Source organism: Nicrophorus vespilloides, unplaced genomic scaffold (assembly GCF_001412225.1).
Source record: "Nicrophorus vespilloides isolate i.1.1-1 unplaced genomic scaffold, Nicve_v1.0, whole genome shotgun sequence".
In the NCBI taxonomy this organism is placed as follows: domain Eukaryota; kingdom Metazoa; phylum Arthropoda; class Insecta; order Coleoptera; family Silphidae; genus Nicrophorus; species Nicrophorus vespilloides.
In genome coordinates this window covers 109,734-128,572 of record NW_017096133.1, presented here as the reverse complement: position 1 = coordinate 128,572, position 18,839 = coordinate 109,734, and the positions used below count along the sequence as shown (strand labels likewise).

Below are 18,839 nucleotides of genomic sequence, written 5' to 3'. Positions count from 1 at the left end.
GTCAGCACGAAAATGTCAGTAGGCTCGTTGGAAAGGTCTGATATTTAGCTTTCATACAAGTTGTCAATGATGTAATTATCTAGAGGGGTTGTCGAGATATTCACGAAAAATGGGAAAAAACGTCGTTTCTCTATTACGTAACGAACATTACGTAACTTTTGTTACATAAAAAGTTGCGCAATACTTGCGAGCATCTGATTATTCAATAAAATCATAAAAAAGTTTATTACTTTTCGAGTTATTATCGAAAAACTGAATTACATCCGTTTTTTGACAATTTCTATTCACTTTTTTTCCAATTTGTAAAGCTCATAGCAGACGACTCGAAGATACCAGTAGGCTCGTTGGAAAGGTGAGACATTCAGCTTTCATACGAGTTGTCAATGATGTAATTATCTAGAGGGGTTGTCGAGATATTCACGAAAAACTGAAAAAAATAGAGAAAAAACGTCGTTTCTTTGTTACGTAACAAACATTACGTAACTTTTGTTATATAAAAAGTTGCGCAATACTTGCGTGCATCTGATTATGCAATAAAATCATAAAAAAGTTTGTTACTTTTCGAGTTATTTACAAAAAACTAGTTTTTGTGCAAATTCAATTCACTTTTTTTCCAATTTCTACAGCTCATAGCAGGCAACTCGGCAGCAGTACGAAGATACCGGTAGGCTCGTTGGAAAGGTGAGACATTCAGCTTTCATACGAGTGCTCGATGATGTAATTATCTAGAGGGGTTGTTGAGATATTCACGAAAAACTGAAAAAAAAATGGGAAAAACGTCGTTTCTCTATTACGTAACGAACATTACGTAACTTTTGTTACATAAAAAGTTGCGCAATACTTGCGTGCATCTGAGTATGCAATAAAATCATAAAAAAGTTTGTTACTTTTCGAGTTATTTACAAAAATCTAGTTTTTGTTCAAATTCAATTCACTTTTTTTCCAATTTCTACGGCTCATAGCAGGCGACTCGGCAGCAGTACGAAGATGTCAGTAGGCTCATTGAAAAGGTGAGACATTCAGCTTTCATACGAGTGGTCAATGATGTAATTATCTAGAGGGGTTGTCGTGATATTCACGAAAAACTGAAAAAAATAGGGAAAAAACGTTGTTTCTCTATTACGTAACGAACATTAAGTAAATTTTGTTTCATAAAAAGTTGCACAAGGAAGTTGCCCATCTTACGCAATATTTGGCTGCCCCATATTGACCCTACTAAGAAAATCATTACGTTTCTTTTGGCGATTTGGAGGCCCTAAGCGCTCGCCTATTCGGTAACGCGCCACTGCACAATAGGAGAGTAGAGCAATTTTGGTATTGATGAAATAAAAATAACTTTTCTTTGTTTTATATATTTTTTTTTATTAATGAATAGTTTTTGTTCAAAAACTAGAAAAATGTCCAGATTTCATTTATTACATCATTTGAATATCAATTAATTTGCTTTAATTTTCATGGAAAATCTCTTAAAACGAAATGGGGGTGGAAATGCTGTCTCCTACTGTATCAACAATATATTAGAAGAGTATGATCACACTTAACAGTGGATTAATCAATATTTAAAGCATTCGTCGATGAGACAGACAACTGATTAAGCCCGTTGCTTCAGATCTCATCAGTCACTAATAATGTTGTCGCATAGATTACAGCGTGCTGTGCTTCTTCTTGCTCGCTGTAATCTATGCAACCGTAGGGTGTGTCTGTGTGAGAAGTGAAGCATCGAGGATCTATTAATGTTATCCATAGAGATAAATAGTAAAATAAAATATATTTTATAAACTAAAATTAATATATATATATATAAAAGGATATATATTTAAAAAAATAATAATTTGTCGAATCGATGATTACAAGGTCTTCTGCAGACCGAGCGTATCTCTGAGCAGCTGATTTCTGAGGGCCCAGAGGGCGTTCAGCACGTTGTCCTGCTGGTTGGCTTTGGTGCCGAGCCACGTGGACGCGTTGTTGATCTTCTCCATGTCCGGTACGGCGTTCTCCTGCGACGCGTTCAGCGTCTTCTCCCATGGGCTTATGTACTTGTTATCTGCATGAAGACCTTCAATGTACCTGTTTAGAAGCAGACGATTAGAATTATCTTGAATGAAATGATCAAAGTGAGCGCGCACGTACTTGATGTAAGCTTCGGAGTGAAGGGCGCGTTGAGGCCTCGGCGGCACCGAAATGAACAGAGGTTCGTGCTGCTTCTGCGGCACAACCGCTGGAGCAGGTGTTGCTATGGAAAATAAACAATTAGTAACCAAGGTGATGGGCGCAGCGGCGACGAATCCGAACCGAGCTCGAAAGTTTACTTTTCCTTATCGAATTTGGTTTGGTTCATCCAACTATAAAATTTACTGCCCTTTCCGATAGATTAGTATTACGAAAACGCTCAAAAGCCAATACATAATGTATCGCTCCATACGAGATTGTAAGCTTCTGAAATGATTGTAAGCTAATTCGTATAAAGCAATACAATATACGTCCAGTAGTTCGTTGGTTAGGTATTATCGCTTCGGTTGTTGAACGCCGAGAGTCTACGTGGAATATGTAGGAAATGGTATAATTACTTTTGTTGTTCAGCGCAGACCGAATACCGGGCGTCGTGGACGTCGCAAAGGTGCCGGAAGTGTTAAACGTATTGCTAGCAGCTATTCCAGACAAAGGGGGGGCGATTATTAAGAAATATATCGTAGCGAGATAATAACTAAATTTTGCAAAAATACTAACAGACAACAAAACAAACAAAAAAAAGAATTCACTACAGAAAAAAAAACGTAATAGTGCAATAAACCCAACTTGTAACTACTGGAGACACTCTCTCGCCTCTCCTCGTGTTTCACAACAACAACAACTTGAAACGAGCGAGAGCTGAGACAGTTAATAAGTAAATAAAAGTGTAGTAAGTATAGAAGTAAAATAATAATAATAAAAAGCAACTCACAACTAGGGGTGGGAGTGGCGGTTGGGGTTGGTCGATTAACAACTTGAGGTTTACTGGATGGCTTGAAGTTCCTAATAATAATAGCAACAGTTGCATATGAATTAAATGCTACTCGAGAACAGGTTACAAGTTACATACATGTACAAATAAATATGATTACAGTCTACAGAAAAAAAATGAAATAAATATGTTGTAAACTAAAAAAAATAAAATAGTCAAATTAAAACGATCCCAGAGTGCAGCCAAACCTGTGGGATTGATTCTACGTAGAGAGAAAGACACACTGAAATACGCATTAAAAGAGACGAACGACAACTGGGCTGGGGAGGGATGGCAATTGAAATAGAAGAGACAGATGTGGGAGTACGAAAACACCGAACATGCAGTAGTTTTTGGTGTATGTATGCAGGCAGCTCAATTACCAGAAATGATCTCCACGGTCGTCGAAACGCACGGCTGCAAAACGGGCATCACCCGGTTTCCGATGAAGTTCCTAAATACATTATTATTATATGAAGTGATTGTTTCTGCCACACAAAATATAAACAAATACCACTTTCATTGTAATAACAGTTTCAATGAAAGCGAGTTTACAGATTCAATTCCGAAATTGCATCAAGAAAAAGGTATGTATATGAGACGATGATTAAGTATATAGATGGTACATACTTGCTCCTGTTCTCCATTGGAACGACCCGTCCGTTTCCCTTGTTGATGTGGAGGTCGCGCACGTGCCTCACGAGTCTGGTCACGTTGGGGAAGGGCTGCGAGTTTTTCTTGTTCTTGATGCGAGCGCATCCTCTCCACAGGCAATGCAACTCTGCTTCTGGATTCTGCGAGAAGTACGTCTGCACGTGTCCGCCGCCGCCGTCCTTATCCCTGATGCAATGCTCGATGCAATCGGAAGACTCTTCGAATTGGTAATCGCAAGTATCCCAGCAGCATTCGAATATCTGAATATTAAATTTAAAAAATTTCATTACGATTCTCGAAGATTCGATGACGAATATGGCTTACGTGATCGGGATGGGTGGAAGGTGCGGGGCTGTTGCACGAGTCGCCCTCCTCCAGGAATCTGGCCTTCGTCTCGTCGTTCTGCTTGGACGCCTTCTCCTCCCACGCGATCTTCTCCGTCGTCGACAACGACTTCCACTCGTTCCCCACGATCCGGCTGATCTCGCCGAAGCTCGAATTCGGATTGTTCGCCACCACGGTCTTACGCACCTCACGCGAATACAAGATGTAACCGGTGATCACTTTGTTCTTGTTTTTCTGCAACAACAACAACAAAAACACATTCAAATATACTGATTGAACTAAGATGAGATATTTACCTTCTTGGTGGTGGCTGGAGTTGAGATGCTACTACCGCTTATGGGAACGGTGGCCGGAAGTTCTCCGGAACCAACACTCGGTGGCCCATCGATGGAATCTTCCATCAAGATGTCCATGTCGTTGAGCTTCGTCAACATTGGAGACGACTCCTACATTAACACAAAAGAAATATAACATTAGAAATGAAATGCGGAAACACACGCACTTGAAACAGATAAATGCTGATTTAAACATTGCCCTACATTTTTACCCAAACTTTCATCAATTTAAATTATTAATTTATAATAAGATCAAATAGCAATGTCCAATTTGATGATTTCCATATTGACAAGAATTTTGTTTGTTAAACCTCTACCGTTACACTGATTAACGACAGACTTCAAAAGTGAATTCCTAGATAAGAAAAAGTTATCAAACCTGTTTTTTTTTTTCTACCATTGTATAAGAAATGAAAAGATCAAAACTAATCCCAGACACTTGTATTATTCGTAAGTGCACCATTCCATATTATAACCTTGACAAACAGCAAATTAATAAGACTCAACCGCTAATTCTCAATGGTAATAAATTAATTGGTTCTTTTTTTTTGTGTGTGTGCATTCAATTAGACTTCAATGTCACAAGTATTTCCATGCATATTTAATTCCCATCGCTGAAGGTGAATAAATAAAATTTCAGATGAATAAATTAGAAAAATGAATTAGTTTTCAGAATAATATTACAGATTGCAATCGATGCAAGTCAATCAGACTCGAGCAAGGCTTAAATTAGACTTTGATTGTTGTGATTGTGCATGGGCTACGTTCATGTAAATAATCTTGTACGGAGGACGACATCTGTTGTGGGCAGACGTTAATATCCAAGTAAAGAACATATGCTGAGGGAATGTATAATGTAACAAGCCTATGTAAATATAGAAAGGCTGATGGTGGTGTTTCCTTTGGCGGCGTTCCAAAGAAAAAAAGAAATAAAAATTAAGAACGCGCACAATGATCGTGGTGGTAACAAGGAAGAAGGAAATCGGGTGCGCTGGATTGCGTGTAAACGTATGCGATGATTAATGGGTTTGCATGGAAATGTTTGATTATACAACATCAATCCGTTGAGCACCGAGAAAGATAGAGAGAGTGGATAAGAGCGAGAGAAATGTGCATTTCTTTACCAAGCAGGTGTATTCCTTCTCCGATTCACTGTCCATGTTTTCCGGGGGGGAAAGGTTGTGTGTGCGTGTGTGTGTGTCTTTAATGCGTTCCGTTTCCACCTGTACTCGAAGGAGTTGCAGCGACGCGGATATTTATAAACGAGTAAGCGATGTGCGCGAGCTCCGAACCCCCACTGACTTAATTAAAAATAAAACGAATATATATATATATACATATATATAATGTATTGAAATAAAACAAAGGAGGCGGAATGCGTGGATTATATATATATATATACGTATATATATGCACACACACACACACACAAAGTGCAGTTAGTTGGGGAAAAAAGTTCAATGAACTGCTGTTGCTGCGGCCGACAGACACACGGCTTAAGTAATCGTGCGTCTGGGAGCGTGAGAAGGAGCGAGAATTGTATACGCGCACTGTGTGTGTACTTGAGTTGTCCGCGACAATAGTTTTGATAGTACAATTACTAATAGCTCATTCAAATCAACGGCGAGCGGCGGCGGCGGCGAGACGCGTTTGGGGGGACTTCCCCGCTTCTTCTTAACGCTGAGTCCACGATGCGTGGAGGCGTTTGCGCGCAGCAGGCGAGGTCGCACACTCTCCCCCCTGACTCACTACAGAACAGAGAAGCACTTACAGAACGCTGGATATTCAAAGCGCGCTTGCATCATGCGCGTTTGTTGATAACGATAGCCGTTATCAACAACGAACCCGCCCGTTACGATAACGCGCAAACAACACACAACACCACCGAGAGAATATAAATATATATATGTACAACGATTTTCACACAACCCGCCAGCATCGTCCTTCGGATCAACTCCACTATCTCTGCCAGCAGTTCCTCGCTGGCCGGAGGAGGAAAAGAGAAAGTGAAAAAAGTGAGCGAAGCGCAAACAACAATTCTAAACAAACTAGCGCAGAATTGAAATGCGTAACGCGACGAGCAACGCGAACTGGTTTCGACCGGACGCGGGAATTATTGACGGCATTTAAAATGCAATTGAACGCGAATTACTTTCCAGCCTCAAGAATTTCCCTCGGACAAGCAGCAACCCGTTTTGATTACAATCAACGCAATCCATGACAAACACAAACTGCATCTGCGAGCTTCAGTTTTGATCATCGACATTAATAAATACAGAGAAAACTGATGCATTGTCAATATTTGAAGTACATTGATTTTCATATAGTGAAAAGATAAATCTGTTGACTTTCCTGATATCTATATAAATTTATGATTATTTGTTATGTTAAGAAATAATATTTCAATTTGAGAAAGTGTAAAAGTCAAACGTAATTAACCTTGAATTGACCATTTTCTCTAATGACTTTGTCTACCAGGCCATTAAATCTTTCTTAAGAGGTTTGTAATTATCCAGGTTTTCATATATATTTATATGGAAATTGTTCTTAAAACTTTCGCTTTCACTTTACTTTACACAAGGTGAATGCAAAATATGATTGTCCAAATGGATTAATTGTTCGTCGAGCGTTCTTAAGACTATTATACACTATACACATATAAAGCAAATGTACCAATGTTGATATGGATGAGTTACGCAATGAGTTAGTGCAAAAAAAAAAAACGATGATATTAATTATCACGTACTCGTAACATAAAGTTAAAACAAATAATCACATGCATACACTTAAATATATAGAACAATAGGTTTGCGTATTTGAAAGATTTCGGAAGAATAAAAAGATGGGAGAAGAACGTTCGTGCAAAAGAAACGTGTGATACTCACAACTTCCAAAATAGTGGCCTGAGCCTTGGCGGGAGCTTCCATTAATTGTGGTTCATTGCCCACCTGAAACACATTGACATCATGCACACACAATTAGCTAACGTGTCACACTAGCATGCGAACTATCCGACGACATATTGGGCCGTGAACAAAAGACACAGACACTCATTTTTGCTGTTGTTGTTGTTATTTATGAACAGGCAAACGAAACGTGATTTGAGAAGCGTTCATGACATGAAAACACATTAAGCGGGCGCACATGCAGCAGAGAAGCTAGAGAGAGAAGAGTTGGGAAGAAATCGCAATCGCGATCGAAGAAATGAATTGGTGATAATCGGAGATTCAGTGTACTCACTTTGAGCGGATTGATCAACTTGGGGAAGTAGTAGATCTCGTCCTCGGTGACGCCGCTGCTGTGGTGATACTTCTTCAGGCCGTCTAACGGCAGTTTCTGCAATTGCCTGTTGATCTCGTCGTACAGAGACGTGCAAATGTACACGTCCACTTCAGGGATTTCGGTGGGTCGACTCGAGATGTACTCGTTGTAGTCCAGGACCGTGCACTTGCCAACAACGCTGACGATGGGATTGACCTCTTCGAGGGTGGAGAGGAACATCTCTTGCCTGTAGTACGACCGGTTGGGGATCTGAAGCATCTCGGATGGTAGGACGAACCAGGGTCCACGGAAATAACACTTCCCACTAAAGATAGAAACAATAGAATATAAGACAATTGTTGCATCGTTTGCGCGATCCATCTTACTCTTTAGTTTCGTAGATGCTATCGATTTGAGCGATGGTCTGACGACCGCCGTCCGCAGCGACGTATACAAAGTCGCCGGTCTTTACGACTCCGCTACAAATCGTATTGTATTGCTCGAAGTAAGTGTTACCGTCGTCCAGTTCCATTTGCGAGAAGGCTATTACATTCTGAAATGTAATCAACATTAGTTTTCATCATCATTTCAAAGTTTTGTATTTAAAAAAAAAACGTACCGGTTTCTCTTTCTCCACCAATCTTTCGATCTCTTGCAATTCGGCCAATTCATCCTTGTGCTTCTCTACTCTTTCTCTGAAGATGGATACGACGCGCTTGGGCTCCATTGGGGTTTCGCGAGGCACCAGCACCATGTTGGGGCTTTCGGGGAAGAGTTTTATACGCTTGAAGCTTCTGGATTTCGTGCTGTATCGGCACTCGCACACGTACACGTCTTTCTCATCAAAACCTAAACAAAGATTAAGTTAAATTATTAAACTATATTATTTCCTAGATTAACTGTATTACCTTCTGGTTTCATGATGAAATACTGTTTAAAATTAATAACGCAACATCTCTCTTTGATGTCCTCCAAGGGCACGGCGACGTGCGTATCCGACTTGAAGACTTCTTTTTCCAAAAACTTCCTGGTAGTCAGATGGTAGGTCTCAGCGGGTCTAAGATAATAGTTGCCGTACAACATCTTCTGACCACCGTTTGACCACAGCCTCTCGATAAGCAGAATGTGCGGATCGACGCCCTTTTCTTTCGCATCCAGATAAACGAAGTCTCCCACTTTGAAAGTCCTCTGGTTGAAAGTCATCGTCTCGCCGATGTTCAACGAATCCTTTATGATGGAGTCGTCCGAACTGCGCGTTTCGTTCTCATCGTCTAAAGACTCTTGGAGTTGCTTGCTCTGACGCACCGTTTCAACGCTAGTCTGCAGATTCATCAACGAATAGTTAAGTGCGGGCGAATGCAGTAGCTCACCGTTTCTGCACAATTCATCTCGTAACTTGATGAAGAAAGTCTGCATCTCGATGGAATCCTCGAAAACCTGAGAGTCCGAGCGCGATAATTGACGAGCTCGCTCCAGGCACGCAAAGAAATCATCTTGGAACGTGTCCAGACGCCTGTAGAGTCCTTTATCAAGTCGTCGTTTAATCAAATCTAGTGACAGAGCGCGCACCCTAATAAAAAAACATGGTTATAATAATATACTTGATAACGGGTAAACAAATAATTTTTGTAACTTACTTTTTGCCATCAATGTCGTCGTGTTCGGGTAAATCTGACATGGAATCAGAGTAGCAGCGTTCATCTACGTCTTGGTGGTTATAAATGGAAGTGAACAGGCTTAGCAGAAGATCCTGAATGGCGGCCGGAACATCCGGAACGGTATCGTCATCCTCCTTCAATTGCAGCTTCGTCTGCAGACAGATCTTCTGCAGCACCAACGCGTCCTTGTAGATCTGCGAGTCGGGCTCGTTGTACTTGCACGCGTTATCAAACATCATGTTGAATTCGGAGACTAAATCCTCGAGCGTGTCGTATTCCTTAGACTTCACCTTGTGCGATATCTTCTCCATGTCTACGGGGCTCTTGATAAGTTCGTAGTAATCGGGGTAATCCTGCAAAACGATAACAATTAGATCTGACAGATGAATCTTCAGAGCTCACAAGTTATTACGCTCTTCGACGGAAGCTTCATGAATATCAGAGATAGCTGCCGGTTGGCTTTGGGTTCTCGGTAATCCTTGATGGTGTCGTACAGAGTGCGGCAATTCCTATCAATCGGTGTCAAGATACGCTTGGGTCTGGCGCTGCAAACAAATTGCACGTGAATTTTCATCTTTCATTAGATGCGCGGGTTGGTTTTGATAACTTACACTCTGCTGTACGTCTTTCTCTCGGGAGTCACTATAGTCTGACCGATTTTCTCGATGAGCACCTTTTCCAAAAGAGTGGCATCCTCGTAGATGTGCGAGTTCTCCTCGTTGTACGTTCGACAATTGGAGAACATAAGCTTGAAGTCGCGCACCAGCTCATTCTCGCTGCTGTATTGTTCTCCTTTTATTTTCGCCTCGATCTCCAGGAAGTCAATGGGCTCGGTGATGACCTGGTAGTAATCCGGATATAATTTCTTCGATGGTTTCTCCATGAAACCCATCAGCGGTTTTCTGCCATCTTCCTTCTAGCAAAATAATAATAAATCAATCTGAACATATCATTTACATCGTATACTCACAGAGTAATCCAAAAGGAATTTGGCCAACGAATGAAGTCTTCTCTTTAGCGGTATCACATCTTTGGCAGGACGTCCGCGCGGCGCCGGTGTCGATGGAGTTTTTACTTTAATTCCGCCCTTTTTGCGATTATCAGTTTCTTCATTATCAGTATCCTATAAAAAAAACGTAATCAACATTTGAAAAATATACTATTTTCATGCACATTCAAATCTACTTTAAAGTTAATTTGTTATATTCATTTCGCAGGAAGCAAACAGAACTTAAGTGGTGAGATGTAATTAATGCATGCAAAAAGTATTTTAGTAGAGAACTGAAAATTTTAAAAAGCAGTGCAGGTTAAAAGCCATACCTTTCGTAATTTGTTAGTGACTTTCGTGTTTGTTACCTGATCTAAGTCAAGCAGTTCTTGCACTTTGGATTGCATCACTTTCTGCAGTTTAACAGCGTCCTAGAAAAAAAGAAAAATTCCGTTAATCTTAGACGAAGGAGTGTTGTTGTAGTGGTGATCCTCAAATACCTTGTAGAGTTTGGATGAAGGAAGATTATATTTCTTTGCGTTTTCGAACATGATGGTCATATCTCCAGCAACTTCACTTACGGTGCCGTACGACTGGCAGACCAATTTGCGACGTATCTGCATCATGCAGACGGGGTTCTTAATCTCGCGATAGTAGTCGGGGTAAACGCGTCGCGACGGCAGCCGCCAGAAAGGTTCGCTCAGAGAACCACCGGAGTTTGTCGTCACCGACTTAACGGTGTCGAACAGTTGCCACTTGGGGTTATCCGAATCTACGACTCCCACCTGCACAAAACGGTTAATTTAGTATTTAATATTGTTGCGTAATGCAATCTACGTACATCTTCCTCCATGGATTCATCTGGTTCCAGCTCCATCTCGGACTCGTCGTGCAACGCAGCAGTGACAGCCGATAAGCTGGTGCTAGCTCTCATCCGTTTATTGCGAATTCGCTCGCTGCTCTTTCCGCCTTGGTACTTTCCGTGCTCCACTTCGATCTTCTTGCTGGTGATGATCTTCTTCAGCGCCTTGGCGTTCTTGTAGATCTGCGAGCCGGGCTCGTTGAATGTGCACGCGTTCTTCGTCATCTGCAGCAGATCCTTTTCCATATCGTTCAGCGTGCTGTACTCGTTGCTCTGGATCTTCACGGCTATGGTTTTCAGGTCGATGGGATTCTCGATAACCTCATAATACTCCGGATACTTCCTCTTCGAAGGTAACAATTGGAAGTCGATGTGGAGCGGATGGTTCTCCGCATCGGTTGCCGTCATTATGGCGGTGAACAGGTCCTCGTACACGTTAAACTCCTCGTCCGGATTCGTGGAACTCTCCGACGTGTCTTCCGATATGTCCACCTCGTTCTTCATGATGCGGGACTCCGGAGTCATTGCCTTCCTCTGGGCGCGCGCCACCCGCAGCAGAGCTTTAGACTTTTCCGCATCGTCATCCTTGCCGTCGTATATTCTAGCCTTGTTCACTAAGAACAACTCCCACAGATCGCAAGCGTCCTTGAACTCTTGCGAGTTTTTCTTGTAGAACGCTATCGCATTGCTGACGATCAGATCAATGTCAATCTGCAAGTCGTCTATATCTTCGTACTCGTCTGTCTTCAATTTCTGCTGCACCTTAAGCAGATCTATGGGATTGGACACGACCTCATAGTATCTGGGTTCCTGTCGACGTTTCGGGACACGGATGAACGCATCGCACAGCAGAGTACCATCCTCCTTCTTGTAATTTCTTATCGAATCATATATTTGTTGCACCAATTCCATCTACAAAACAAAATTCCATTACGTTCCAATTATAGAATACTAAGATGATTTTATACAAGTTAACTAATTTGATTTATGTTTTTCATTAATAGTATAGGAATAATCACTAACTGGATCTTGCTTCTTCATTCGCTTCCTGCTCGATGGGCCACTGCTGGAAGAGGCTTCGATGCTATCCAAAGAATCCTCCTCCTGGCCACGGCTGGCTATAGAACTCGTACGACGTCGCTTGCTCATCCTGACCTGCGGATCAACAATCGATCAATTAACAGGTCGCCTTTTGTGTACATACATTTAGATCGAGTTTAAATGTTTAATCAATAATTATGTGTTATAGCAAGTGGATGGATGCATTGATGAATGAGAAATAGGCTTGGCAATATTGATTGATGATGATGATACCTTGGCGTTCGTATCGTTGCAGTGCGGTTTTGCCGCGAGCCGTTGCAATTGCACCGAAGGTCTAAGTCGCATTTGTTGGAAACAAATTATGTGTTTAGGCGCAACAATAACAATGGGCACTGGCTGCTGCGACGGTGCATGTTTCTATTTACAAGCAGAGTCAGTTGCACGAATACCGAACGCAGTTCTCGTCAATCCGAAACATTAGCAGATGCAACAGCGCTCTTCCAACAACCGGTGTTGGTTGGTTGGTTGGTTTTGCGACCGCAGAACTAAATATAAACTGCACAGCAAATGTAACCTCGTCATGTATAATTGTTATATATGAGACAGAGAGACACCGAAACAACGTCGGTCGGTCGCTGCTGCAGCAACGGAGGGGTGACCCGAGGATAGTAGAGCTCTTACCTCTTCTCGATCTACCTGTTCTCTGGTCAATTCACTAGCAGCATGGTAACATACAAATAGGTGCACTTTCGCCGCACGGTTGATAATAAACCAAACGCCGCGAACAAACAAAACACAGTCGAAATCGACGAGGGCATCCACTGCCAACTTATGCAATGGCGGATAAAGATGTTTAGAGCGAGAGGGGAATATCAATAAAAGCTCTCGGGTGGAAAGAGCGTGGACGCGTCAACGTAAGGGCATGCGCGCTCACCAGAAGCGCGCTCTTTTTTCGAATTACCTAATGAAAAACAATTTCATTCCATTCGCAAACAACTCAGCAGCAGATCTCACTTCAATTTCAATGCACGTAAACCGGCCGCATTTTATATAAAAATTCAACGTCGACGAAGTTGATGCTAAATCGATCATTGAATTCTATCAATTAGCATGCGTTTCCGTATATACATCTTTCTAAACGGCATCAATTGCATTCATAACCAGTCGAATACATCTTAAGATGATTTGTTTCCATAGCAACCAGGTCGTTTCCATAGCAAATTAAAACATATTAAATAAACACGCATTTGTTTTCGCCTTACTCATACCTGACACATGTCAACATGTAAACTTCGATCGAAAACTTAAATAGTTTAGAATGAAACAACATCGATAAACTTAAACAATTTACATTCCTTTGTAAAAACGTTAAAAAGTTTAGTTTTCTCACCATTTTCATCTAATTATTTTTGGAATTGGCTGGCAACAACAAACAGCAACAGAAGCATTTACGTCTAATCAATGTTACGCCCACTCAGCAAAACGAGCCAATAAAAGGAAGATGTCAAATATGTTACCGCCCCCAAAATACTGAATGAACATTTCTTATTTGCTATTTGATATTACCATTTATTATATATTATATATACTTTTTTTTTATATCATTTAAACAATTGATTCACAGTTTCGTTTCACGACATTCCAATTGCAAAAAAAAAAAAACATTCCCCCTGTTGTATTCAAATAAAATATGAGACAATCTAAATTTTAACGTTTCCGAGCAAAGCACTTTGATTTCGCCTCTATAGTGGTTATAGAATTATGAATATATTTAGTTAAAACAAGACGAAGTATTATTTAGACTTGTTCAACGACTGAAGACAGATGGTCCTTATGAGCTGGAGCGTTGGTAAATAAACTACCTGCAAAAGAGATGTAGTTAATAGCCAATTTGAGAATGACGCAGATGAGACACTTTACCGATGAAAGACTTTTTCGGTTTGTCCTCCTCGTTGGAGATGATGAGGCACTTTTCGATTTCGAAGATCTGAAAGTCCATGCAGCGGAACTTCTCGTCGGTGCTGTAGAGCTCGTTGCCAACGGTGACGGAGAAGTACGGCCTCCCTGAGAACGGATTTATGAAGTCAGCCCAATAGCCCAACGACCGCAGCTTGCTGCACACATTCTTCGCGGTCATGACGAACTGTGGGGCACGTACAAGGGGCGATTAGAAATACGATTGAATCTTCTTAGGCTCGACCGAGACGTTACTCTTTGCGCCAGCTTCTCCGTTTCCATTTCGTTGTTCTTCCTGAGCAGTTTCAGGTCCGTCTTGATGTTGATCGTCACGACGGACAGATCGGATTGGCTCAGATTCCTGTGCGGAAACAGGTCGTACACCGTCTTCCTCAACACTTGCGGACAGGCCTGGATGCGGCATGCGATATTTCCGCTTCTCTGCAAATATCAACTCATTACGTACAGAATGTACAATTACTTATTGATCACCTCGTCCTCTGGTAAGAGCAAAACCTTCTCATCGCTAACAGTGGTGTGTACATCATACCAGGCTGGCCCAACGTCTCCTCTCAGAAAGAATGGGAAATTCTTCGAAGTCAGTATTTCAATGTTGGGATCCCTTTGAGCCAATGTCGTAACATTATCTGGAAAAAAAAAATTGTAATAATTATGAGAGAAATGTAAATAGGATGATTGTTGTTGTTGCATCATGAATAGGTTAGGAATCGTCTGGGAAGTTACCTTTCTGCACCTGGCGCGACTTTACCACCTTGAAGGATCCATCCGTGTTCACCGTTCGTCTGGAGAAATTCCTTGTAAAGATTTCCACCGAGAATTTCCTTGGGAACTTTCGTAAAATTGTTAGACTCGGAATTGACATCACTAAAATAACAGCTGATCATCGGAAGTTTGTTTTTGAATTGGTCGCGAATGTGGGCGCGCGCTCTCTCTCTCCGCTCACCAGCTCAACTTCTCTCCTCACTCGATCGCTGCTTAACTGTTGCCGCGTTGCTATGCTCTCATTCTTCTACGTAACCATTAAAATACCATTTAGAAACTAATTTTCAACCGGCGCTGCCTGATGACTTTCCCCAAAACATTTTCAAATTTTCTCGCTGTTTCCGCTACCCGTCGAACGCATGTGTACATTCAGTTGCATTTAGTTTAACGAATTATTTAAATTGTCGTCATCATGCGGCACCTGACAGTGGAAATGCGAAATACAAGATTTTATTCAAATTTCTATGTTTTACAATTCATTTTATTATTATTAATTGTTATTAAAATATTAAAAACCGTGGACATTTGCTGAAATTTGTGAAATTGTTCTTAACTTGTTGTAAGAACACTTTTAGAGAACTATTGAAAAATTTCTGATGTTTATTGTAACAGAATGTTATTATAATAACATTCTGTTATTACATATTTGACATGTACCTTTTATGGTGAGAAAACATAAATGTCTAACGTTGTTACAAATAGAATGCGACGTAAGTGATAAATTAATTAATGCGATGATAAATTAATTAAGTTTATCGATGTTATTTCATTCAAAACTATTTAAGTTTTCGATCGAAGTTTACGTTGAAATGTGTCAGGTATGAGTAAGGCAAAAACAAATGCGTGTTTATTTAATATGTTTTAATTTGCTATGGAAACGACCTAGTTGCTATGGAAACCAATCATCTTAAGATGTATTCAACTGATTATCAATGCAATTGATGCCTTTTAGAAAGATGTATATACGGAAATGCATGCTAATTGATAGAATTTAATGATCGATTTAGCATCAACTTCGTCCACCTGACAGTGGAAATGCGAAATACAAGATCTTTTCAAATTTTCAAATTTCTATGTACAATCAATTATTCTGCAAATAATCGTAATTGGCGCTCAATAGTTGTTTTACAATTAATTTTATTATTATTAATTATCATTAAAATATTAAAAATCGTAGACATTTGCTGAAATTTGTGAAATTGTTCTTAACTTGTTGTAAGAACACTTTTAGAGAACTATTGAAAAATTGCTGATGTTTTTTGTAACAGAATGTTATTATAATTATAATAACATTCTGTTATTACATATTTGACATCTACCTGTTATTGGCTCGTTTTGCTGAGTGGGCGTAACATTGATTAGACGTAAATGCTTCTGTCGCTGTTTGTTGATGCCAGCCAATTCCAAAAATAATTAGATGAAAATTCGTTGTTACAAAAGAATGTAAATCGTTTAAGTTTATCGATGTTATTTCATTCTAAACTATTTAAGTTTTCGATCGAAGTTTACGTTGAAATGTGTCAGGTATGAGTAAGGCAAAAACAAATGCGTGTTTATTTAATATGTTTTAATTTGCTATGGAAACGACCTGGTTGCTATGGAAACCAATCATCTTAAGATGTATTCGACTGGTTATCAATGCAATTGATGCCTTTTAGAAAGAGGTATATATGGAAATGCATGCTAATTGATAGAATTCCATGATCGATTTAGCATCAACTTCGTCCACCTGACAGTGGAAATGCGAAATACAAGATTTTTTTCAAATTTTCAAATTTCTATGTACAATCAATTATTCTGCAAATAATCGTAATTGGCGCTCAATAGTTGTTTTACAATTAATTTTATTATTATTAATTATCATGAAAATATTAAAAATCGTAGACATTTGCTGAAATTGTTCTTAACTTGTTGTAAGAACACTTTTAGATAACTATTGAAAAATTGATGTTTATTGTAATGGATTGTGTTTATAATTATAATAAATAAAAGAAAAAATCATTATGACACACAGTTATTATATTTATTGTTGTTGAATAGAAACATTAATAGTGGATATTCCAGTTTATAATTGTAAAATATATTCATTGCCAATTAAGTATCCAAAGTATGTATTTTGTGGGGAAGATTTGTTAAAAGTGAATGTGTGTTTTTCAAATAGAAAACAAGAATTACGGCATTTAGTGTGTGTACGCGAGAAAAACGGGCCGTAAACAAAGCCGATATTGTATTAAGTGATTATTGTGGATTCACATCGCGAAACGCAAATGAATCGTTGCGCAATTCGAATATGTAACCATCCCAAACTTGTTTTTGTTTCATCTCGCGGGTCTCCGTGACATCCGAGTCGCATAGAAAGTTCCGTAATTGCTTGCAACTTCTCTTTTACAATTCCTCCTCCTCCTCTTTCTTTCCCTGCTTCTGCTGCTGCTTTTTTGTTTCTCAAGTGGGACAGAGTTTTACAAGAGATCGCCAATTTCACTGCATCGTGCTCATCGAGGAGGCTCGCTAATCAAACATTGCACTTTGTGTAGAAATCGCATTATACACGGACGTGAGGTAAGAACAAACAGCTAGTTGTTGCGCATTTCCTGCATCCACTATATAATAGCAGGAAGATCGATTCGGAACGCCCGTAAGGCTCGCAACATGAAGGAAGACCAACAGTGCGCAGAGTATGTGAAGGCTATGCAGGTATGGCTGAGGAAGCAACCGCATTTACCGCAGAACATTGGTAAGATTAATTTTTTGATCGTTTCGCATTCAATCGCATCGTTCGCATTTGCAGATGAGAGCGTTCTCGCCAGATTCATCCAGTGCTCGGAGATGAGTCTGGAGAAGTGCAAGAGTCTGCTCGATCTGAACTACACGCTGCGATCGCAAGCTCCAGAGATCTTCGATAAGCGCGACCCCGAAGACAGAGCGATACAAAATATGTTTGACATCATGTAACTGTGCATTTCTTACAAAAGTGTTTCTTCTGAACGCTGTTTTCGTTTCCAGCGATTTCTGCCCGCTACCCAAGCTAACCGATAAGAAGTACAAGCTCTTCATATACCGGTTGACCGACAGCGACGTGGAGAAGTTCCTGTTCGCCGATTCCCTGAAAGCTTTCTTCATGGTCGCCGACATGAGGATGTACTCGGACCGCGAATACTCCGAAGGGGAGATTCCCATCTTCGATATGGGTCATCTCACGCTGCGTCACATGACCAAGATCACTCTTCCGCTGCTGAAGAAGTACATGGTCTTCACGCAGGTGAACATTTCAAAACGATGGATGATTGCATTGGTATGGTAATGTTTTACACGATTCTCAGGAAGCGCACCCGGTCAGATTGCGGCAGATCCACGTCCTCAACATCGTTCCGTTCTTCGATAAATGTTTGGCCCTGGTTAAACCGTTCATGAAGGCCGAAGTATCCCAATTGGTAATTACGCAACCAAATCTACCTCGATTTGCATTCATATGCACATAAGGTGACTCACCGAGAAGAATCGGCGACCGCCTTTCGCCGGATCCTAACAGGTTCCATGGTGTAATGGTTAGCACTCTGGACTTTGAATCCAGCGATCCGAGTTCAAATCTCGGTGGAACCTCATAATTTGTTTTTTTTTTAAAATTTGCATTTAAATTATGGTCTGTCTTTCAGTTGCATTTCCATTTGCCGAATTCGACAACGCTCTTCGATCACATTCCGAGGGATCTGATTCCGGAGGAGTTCGGTGGCAGTCTGCCGGTGACAATGAAGTCGCTGAAGGAGGAATGGCGCCAGAGAGTCTGCGAAAACAGAGATTTCTACATGGATCCGAGCAAGTGGAAAGTGGACGAGAGACTGCGGCCGCAGAGCAACAAGAACGGCGACGGCAACCTCTTCGGTATGCAAGGCTCCTTCAGAGTGCTGACCATAGATTGACGATTGGATTGGGTCGAATCGATCAAATGCATCCTCCAATACACGCGGTGATGATGATG

The 18,839-nt window shown here is 40.6% G+C and overlaps 3 protein-coding genes and 1 non-coding gene across 5 annotated transcripts; 2 read left to right on the top strand and 2 right to left on the bottom strand.

Moving 5' to 3' along the window:
• Positions 1-1,405: 1,405 nt before the first annotated feature.
• LOC108569724 (protein polybromo-1) lies at positions 1,406-12,722 on the bottom strand. Its single transcript, XM_017931388.1, has 21 exons — positions 12,398-12,722; positions 12,107-12,238; positions 11,063-11,995; positions 10,722-11,006; positions 10,590-10,652; positions 10,204-10,356; positions 9,845-10,149; positions 9,646-9,778; positions 9,213-9,586; positions 8,484-9,145; positions 8,195-8,424; positions 7,962-8,128; positions 7,555-7,900; positions 7,200-7,262; positions 4,276-4,425; positions 3,959-4,213; positions 3,611-3,894; positions 3,364-3,434; positions 2,568-2,648; positions 2,131-2,233; positions 1,406-2,067 (listed from the first exon to the last, which is right to left on the bottom strand). The coding sequence occupies exons 1-21, from the start codon at positions 12,467-12,469 to the stop codon at positions 1,848-1,850; spliced, it is 5,082 nt and encodes a 1,693-aa protein (XP_017786877.1). The 5' UTR covers positions 12,470-12,722; the 3' UTR covers positions 1,406-1,847.
• A 1,018-nt stretch (positions 12,723-13,740) lies between these two features.
• Positions 13,741-15,173, bottom strand: LOC108569715 (methylmalonic aciduria and homocystinuria type D homolog, mitochondrial-like). The gene is made up of 5 exons (XM_017931375.1): positions 14,825-15,173; positions 14,573-14,727; positions 14,336-14,521; positions 14,045-14,267; positions 13,741-13,986 (listed from the first exon to the last, which is right to left on the bottom strand). The coding sequence occupies exons 1-5, from the start codon at positions 14,961-14,963 to the stop codon at positions 13,922-13,924; spliced, it is 768 nt and encodes a 255-aa protein (XP_017786864.1). The 5' UTR covers positions 14,964-15,173; the 3' UTR covers positions 13,741-13,921.
• A 1,691-nt stretch (positions 15,174-16,864) lies between these two features.
• On the top strand, positions 16,865-18,802 carry LOC108569723 (alpha-tocopherol transfer protein-like). Of its 2 annotated transcripts, XM_017931387.1 has the most exons (6): positions 16,865-17,422; positions 17,475-17,597; positions 17,652-17,811; positions 17,867-18,122; positions 18,184-18,294; positions 18,517-18,802. In XM_017931387.1, exons 2-6 carry the CDS (start codon positions 17,513-17,515, stop codon positions 18,778-18,780), a joined length of 876 nt encoding a protein of 291 aa, XP_017786876.1. In that variant the 5' UTR covers positions 16,865-17,422; positions 17,475-17,512; the 3' UTR covers positions 18,781-18,802. The 2 variants fall into 2 exon arrangements, with proteins under 2 accessions (XP_017786876.1, XP_017786875.1); XM_017931386.1 differs by having other exon boundaries at positions 17,475-17,811.
• On the top strand, positions 18,392-18,463 carry Trnaq-uug. The gene has a single exon. It is a non-coding gene; the product is annotated as a tRNA-Gln (tRNA).
• Positions 18,803-18,839: the final 37 nt, after the last annotated feature.